This window comes from Onychostruthus taczanowskii, unplaced genomic scaffold (assembly GCF_017590055.1).
Source record: "Onychostruthus taczanowskii isolate IOZ18803 unplaced genomic scaffold, ASM1759005v1 scaffold71, whole genome shotgun sequence".
Lineage (NCBI taxonomy): Eukaryota > Metazoa > Chordata > Aves > Passeriformes > Passeridae > Onychostruthus > Onychostruthus taczanowskii.
The window spans coordinates 3,169,128-3,176,455 of record NW_024504898.1 but is presented as its reverse complement, the minus strand read 5'-3'; the positions used below and the strand labels follow the sequence as shown (position 1 = coordinate 3,176,455).

Below are 7,328 nucleotides of genomic sequence, written 5' to 3'. Positions count from 1 at the left end.
CTGGACATTATGTCCAGAAGGATACTGTGAGAGACAGTATTGAAAGCTTTACTGAAATCCAAGCCCTTGATCTCCTGGGTGGGTTACCTTGTCATAAAAGGAAATCGGGTTTGATAAGCAGGACTTTCCTCTTACAAAGCTGTGCTGGCTGTGACCAGTAACTGTACACCTGGCTTCTCTCAGCCCACAGAGAAACTCAGAGGTCTGGACTTGTGCCAGTGTAATGATCAGGAGTATACAAGATGGAGGTAGTTACGAATGCTACACCTTCCTGCATCATTTCCTTGTCTTCCTTGCAGATGCTCAAGAGTGACATCAGGTGTACACGCAGAAAGCTGAATTGCTACCTTCTGAATGTGGTTTTGCATCTGGAGCCAGTTCCACCTAACTATTAGAAGTCTACTCTGCTTTTGTCTTACTTTCCACTTTCTTCAGATCCTCTAAATTTCTATTGAGTCTCTCAGAATTTCTGTGACATTTTTGACCTTTTTCAGATCCTCAATCTCTGTTCCACTTTTGGGGAAAACTATACTGCAAAAAGTCCCTTCTGTACCAGCCATCTCGCCTGGACCAGCTTGTCCTTCCCACTATTCTCAACATGCCCTTTCTAAAATGTGAGCTACTAGGTCTGGTCCCATATGTGAAACATGTGGTATTGCACATGTTGGAACATCTGATGACAAAGGAACTTCAAAAATAAGGACATTTGTCCTAGCTTGTTGGCTTCTGGAAGGTTTTTAAGCTGCTACTAACCACGGACTTCCTCTTGGCTGAAGCCTGTGAGTGACAACATGTGCAAGCAGAGAGCTCATTAACAGTCAGGATGTTTGAGGGTGGTGCTCCGTGTGCAAAGCATGTTTAATTTTATCAGCAAATCAAGCTATTTTTATTCACAAAGTACTCTGTGAAAATGACAAGAGCATGAGATGAAAGATTGTGAGATATAGAGGCAACTATTTCTATTTTGAAGCCACTGCTGAGAAGATAAAAATTATTGAGGCTGAAATGCTGCATTCCAGCATTTACTGTCTCTCTTGACAGTAGAAGCACCGTGGGAGACAGAAGAGCAAAAATTAAGTTAGAGAGATAATACACAGGAAGCCAATGTTATGTTATATTAAAAACAGCCAGTACTTACAGTGACAAGCTTGGAAAGTAGAAAGGAAATACTGCAATACTAAAGTATGCAGAACATGTTATGCCTATATTCTTTCCCCCCCTCTTTACAAAATAATATTAAGCTTAGAATTACCACAAAAAAAATGGCAGGAGCTAGATGCCAAATGGGCAGACTACTTCACAGATCAGTGAAGAAGAACCTGGCTGTCTCCCTTGGGTACAGAACCGTCCTGATCTTAGAAAGAGATGCAGACCATTTGTATATTTAAATGTTGTCTTTGTGGTTTACAGAAAAAGCCTAAATAGGGAAAAATTATCTCTCTTATCTGTGCTGAAGAGACAATGCAGTATGGAACTGAAAATCGAGAAAAGAGAAAGCTGATCTCTTACCACTCTATGCAGACCAGCAGTCCACTCCCCAGTGCTCAAATTAGGTACTTCTTGAGAAGTAGGCACTTTCTTCAGGAAGGCTGGAGCTCAACGATTACAAGTCTAGCTCAGGCACCTGCTGGGTGACAAAATAAATACTGGTTTGCTGGAATCTCCCTGTGCCAAAAACAGCTGTAACCCAAAACAACTGAAGTAAACATTTACAGCCTAATCCTCTTGCACAGAGGAACCGTTGTGAAGGTGCAGAACAAAACATTTACTGTCATTCTTTTTTGATCTGATAATCTTTTAACAACTATGGTTTTATCTTCACTAAAATATGTAACTTGTGATAAAGCTATTTGCATCTTTCATTTTTTCTAGAACAGTTGCCACAGAATTTTGTAGCTCCACTCCCAGAAAAAAAATCAGTGTAAGACATGCATAGTTTTATTTCTATGGTTTCGCACTTTTCTGATGGTTTGTCTTACTCTGCGAGATGTTTGATTCTTTACAAGACAGGTTTACTTCAGTTAGGCAGGTTTAAGACCTTGATTTTAGTTTAGGCCTAAGTATGTGTCATAGAAACCCATACAAAATTAGTTTAAAGTAACATGTCCTGCGGCATGGCTCATTGGCCATCACTGGTGCTGATGCTACTGCCAGTATTTTGTCTTACAAAGGGGAAATCCCAGCATGTCAGAGTTATCCATTCTCATCAGCACTTCTCAGGATCCCATCTTGGTAAATCTGTCCAAATTACTTTTTGCATGATGCCACACAAGCCAGCTACACTGCAGATTCTCAAAATTCTAAATATAAATGGTTTTTGGATGAGGGAGGGATTTTTTTGACAAGACTGTAACCTGATTTTGGGAAGTGTGTTTTTATTCTGTCCTCCTCCTTTAGCTGTTTGAAAGTCTGGATTAAATCCTGGTATTATTGAGTCAGAGGTGAAACTCACGCTGCTAAGTGTGAGATACTGGTGTATCTTGGTGTTTAAAGACATAAGCAGTGAAATGTATCTTGAGGCAGAATTTCCTTTCCAATGCTATCATTTCGACATCCTTCTGCTAAGGGGCTCGCAAATCTTGTTTGGCATCCTCTCCTCACTCAGCACGCCGTAAAGGGCAGGAAGCCCAGTCTTTAACACTTATTAACATGGGGTAAGTAAAGCATTAGCAGGCAGACAACTGGCTTACCACCTGGACAGAAGAGAAGCATGCTTTTTTCTCTCACCTTGATTTCTGGTCCTTGTGCTTTTCCTGACAAATTCAAAATTAGATTATTATTTAATAACTGGACATTCATACTATGTCCAGCATCTTCAGGCTTTGTATCTATATATCTGTATGGATGGAGCATCTTTAGAACCCATGAAACTAATGGGTTGTTTCTGGTCACTGTTGCACGTGGTGTCATGTGCCTAATCATAAGTGCTTATATATCACAAAGACTCTTCTGGGAGTCAAAGGGCAAGAACTGTGTTATCCTCTCTGAATTTCGCCCTGCACACCATACTTAAATATTAGTAGTGTTTTACAGAGGATGCCACCTCTTGCCTAGAGGCCAGGACTGTCAGCAGCTCCCACTACACTATCAGCAGGACAGGGACCTGACCTCACTTTCCTGTCAGCTGGATGCCTGGACCAGGAACATGGGACCATGGTCCATCTCCTTATGTGAGCATCTTCCAAGGTCAGGCAGGGGCTGGGCTGGAGATTCTGAGAACATATATTTTAACACCTGAAGTCAACATCTTGTTGACTTTCCATCTCCCAGGAGATTTCAAATAATCTTAGATGTCTAAAAAACTAGAAGTCTATGTTGGAATTGGTAACTTTATGCTCCTACTGTATTTAATAAAAAGGGCTATCAGGAAGACAACCACAGTTGGTTGAATGTCCCTCCGTAGGTGCCCATTTCTTCCTTCCAGCTGCAAAGGGTGACCTGCTGGAAGCTATGGAACTTACAGGTGTAAAAACTGGAGCAATGAGTCATGATCGAGATGTCCGCATCCCATCAGCACACACACGTAGACAAAAGTGTGACTGAGAAACCCCGCAGCTCTCTACAGCGCAGAACTGCAGCATTTCTGAAACTCACTGCAGATTTTAATAGCTGTCGGCTACCCTAAAAATACATTTGCACCTCTTCTCCTCACTGTAGCGTGTTGCGCGTTCTTTCTCCGGAGCTCTGGTGAATAGCAGGACCAACCACTCCTACTCGGGACACCCTCGGCTGCCCGCTACCTGTCCTGGCTAACACACCTCCTTTTCGGTGCGCCCCTTCGCGGGCGGGGGTGAGTCCCGCCGTGCCGAGCCCGCCCCTCCGGCCCTGCCCGGGGGGAGGGAGTGAGGGAGGGAGGCCGGGCGAGGGGCGGCCCGGAGCCCGGCGCAGCGGCACCGGGAGCAGCAGCAGCACCGGGAGCAGCAGCGGCACCGGGAGCAGCAGCGGCACCGGGAGCAGCAGCAGCCCGCGCCCCGCCGGCGGCAGCGGCTTCTCCGGCGGCAGCGGGGGCAGGTGCGGGCGCTTCCGCGTCAAGCTGCGAGGAGGAGCAGGACGAGAAGGAGGAGGCGGCGGAGAGCGCGGCCAGCGGCCCGGAGCCGGGCCGGCGTGCCCGTGGGCGTGCTCCCCGGCGGGGAGCACCGCCCGCCGCCCACATCCCCGCCGCCGCCGCCGCTAACTTTGCTTCTCCGCAAAGAGCCGCCCTCCGGCAAACAGAGGGTCGGCGGAGCCGGGGTCCGAGCCGGCCCCAGCGATGAAGGGCCGGCGGCGGTGGCGAGGCGAACATCGCCGCTTCGCCGCGGTGCTGGTGCTGTACACGCTGCTGCTGCTCCTGTTGGTGCCCTACGCGCTGGACTACGGGGCCAGGCGCGGGCGAACGGACGAGGAGCCGCTGCTGCGGCGCTGCCCAAGCCTGGAGGAGGCGCTGAGTGAGTGGGGCTGGGAGCAGCGGCCGCCGCTGGACGAGGAAGAGGAGGAGGATGAGGCGGGCACGGCCGGGGCGGCGGGTAACGGCAGCGCGGGGACGGCGGGGAAGCGGCACATCTACCTGCACGCTACCTGGCGAACGGGCTCCTCGTTCCTCGGGGAGCTCTTCAACCAGCACCCCGACGTCTTCTACCTGTACGAGCCCATGTGGCACCTTTGGCAGGCGCTCTACCCGGGGGACGCGCTGAGCCTGCAGGGAGCCCTCCGCGACATGCTGCGCGCCCTCTTCCGATGCGACTTCTCCGTCCTGCGCCTCTACACCGCCCCGTCCGGCCCCCGCGACCCGCTGGCCCCCGCCCCGCCCGCCGCCGACAACCTCACTACGGCCAGCATCTTCGGCTGGCGGACCAACAAGGTGATCTGCTCGCCGCCGCTCTGCCCCGCCGCCCCGCGGCCCCGCGGCGAGATCGGCCTCGTCGACGGCGCCACCTGCGAGGAGACGTGTCCGCCGCGGGCGCTGCGGGAGCTGGAGGCCGAGTGCCGCAAGTACCCGGTGGTGGTCATCAAGGACGTGCGGCTGCTGGAGCTGGGCGCGCTGCTGCCGCTGCTGCGGGAGCCCGGCCTCAACCTGCGGGTGGTGCAGCTCTTCCGCGACCCCCGCGCCGTCCACAACTCCCGCCTGAAGGCGCGGCAGGCGCTGCTGCGGGAGAGCGTCCAGGTGCTGCGCAGCCGCCACCGCGCCGAGCCGCGGGGCCCGGCCCGCCACCAGCAGCAGCATCTCCTGCTGCCGCCCGGGCTGCTGGGCGGAGGGCGGCCGCCGCAGCCGCAGCACCGCGCCGAGTTCTTCCTCGGCGGCGCGCTGGAGGTGATCTGCCAGTCTTGGCTCCGCGATCTCCTCCTGGCCCGGCGCGCCCCGGACTGGCTCCGCCGCCGCTACACGCAGCTCCGCTACGAGGACCTGGTGCGGGAGCCCCGCGCCGAGCTCCGCCGCCTGCTGCGCTTCGCCGGGCTGACGGTGCCGCCGGCCCTGGAGGACTTCGTGGTCAACATGACCCGCGGCGCCGCCTACTCCTCCGACCGGCCCTTCCTCATCTCCGCCCGCGACGCGCGGGAGGCCGTGCACGCCTGGCGGGAGCGCCTCAGCCGCCAGCAGGTGCGGCAGGTGGAGGCGGCGTGCGGAGAGGCCATGAGCATCCTCGCCTACCCCCTCAGCGCCGGCGACGCCCGGTAGCGCCCGAGCCCCACGTCCCGGACGGGCCCGAGGGCGGACGGACGGGCGCCGTCGGGCAGAGCTGAGCGCGGGGGTCACCGCTGGCATGGTAGGCGCCCATTTGGCGGGCGGGGAGCTCCCTCGGGGGCGGCCCCGGCTGAGGGACACCTGCCTCGCCTCGGGTACAGGCAGCGCTGCAGGGTCCGGGCCCCCCAGCCGCTGTGGCTTCATTGTGGCTGTTGTCCTTCTGGGCTGTGTGGAGAGGGCAGGGGGATGTTTTATTTACGAGGAGGGTTTGGTAAGAGGTGTCCTCCTAGTACGGCATCACTGAAATTGTGATCGTGTACAAAGAACAGGTATGCTACGAACAAACTGCATGAAAATTTAAAAATCCCCCAGGTGAAGACTCTCAGCAAGGAACTGGAGGGTCTGGAAGGTGCTCCTGTGAGAGCATTGCCCTTCTGGAGCTCTGAATCACACTGACAGCTGTCCTACTGCTACTGAAACACAAGAGGCTTCTGTGAAGTCGCTGCAGGGGTCAGCAGGGGCCTGGACAGCCAGGAGGAGGGTGCCTGCTGCAGGGTAGGACTGAGCTCTCCTGCCCCAAACCAGCTCTGCAGGGGTGGTCTCTGCCCCTGTGCATTGCTGGTGCTGTAGGGAGGGGGCTGAGGGAAGGGGAGCCGTGTCCAGCTCTGTCCATCGTTCTGAGCAGCAGGGTAAGCAGTGCAGGGAGGGTAAACATTCGCCTGCTTATGTGTTTTGAAGATGCTTGTGGCAGAAATCTTTGCTTTTCTAAAAAAATCTGTAATTGTTTTGAAAGTAGGATTTTTTAAATATACATGCATTGATATAGTTTGCTGATATTTCGTGTGAGATACAGGTGGCTAACATGTTTCTTTGGAACACGTGTAGGGGTGAATGAAACTGGAAGGCAAATGCTCAACATTTCCGTTTTGTTTTCTCTCTCAGATGAGAGAATCACTTTTCTTCCCTTGCTTCCGGGCTGACACATTGTGCCATGCACAGGGTCCTCCTGATCACATCCCTTCCAAACAATAACATCCTCTCAGCTGGCAAAAGCAAATGTTTCCTAAGACAAATTAGTCATGAAATTCCCAAATAAAATCTTACATTAAAAAAGCAAACAAACAAATGAAACAAATCAAAAAACCCCTAAAGTTTTATTTTGGATTTTAAAATTACGTGTTCCTGCAGATATCCTACAACTTGTGCGAGAAGAGGGTGTGTGTGTATCTGCACGTACCTCTGTTTCTTAATTTCTTGATGAGGGGATAGAAGGTTCAGTTGTAATTTAGGGATGCAGTTTCATAACTTCACAAAGACTGCTTTTGAATCTATTACAGTCTGGTAGTCTTTAAATGACTCCATGAGAGTGTACAGGATTATAGGGATGTTTACATGCACTCCTCAGCTACAAACCTAGAATATGAGTTTTAAATTGAGGATAATCCAGGATCAGGAAGAAAGCAGTATTTATACAAAGTGCTGAAAATAAAGGCAGTTCAAAGATGTTATATTACCATGGAGGAGGTGTTTGAATTGCACTGTACATTTTTGTGCTCTGAATGTTATGCTGTACAGCATGTCACTAAATTAGGATGAACCTTCATTTATTTTGGCTCTTTTTCCCCTTGATCTTCCCATCTGAGAGTATGTTGGCATAAGAAGCAGGTTT

General features: G+C 52.0%; 1 protein-coding gene across 1 annotated transcript; it reads left to right on the top strand.

The window, feature by feature from the left end:
* The first annotated feature begins 4,137 nt into the window (after window positions 1-4,137).
* CHST7 (carbohydrate sulfotransferase 7) lies at window positions 4,138-5,784 on the top strand. The gene has a single exon (XM_041422157.1). The coding sequence runs from the start codon at window positions 4,250-4,252 to the stop codon at window positions 5,651-5,653; it is 1,404 nt and encodes a 467-aa protein (XP_041278091.1). The 5' UTR covers window positions 4,138-4,249; the 3' UTR covers window positions 5,654-5,784.
* The last annotated feature ends 1,544 nt before the right edge of the window (window positions 5,785-7,328 follow it).

Bases quoted from the DNA above. Each gene is read 5' to 3' on its own strand.
- CHST7 (XM_041422157.1), top strand. From the start codon at position 4,250: ATGAAGGGCCGGCGGCGGTGGCGAGGCGAACATCGCCGCTTCGCCGCG.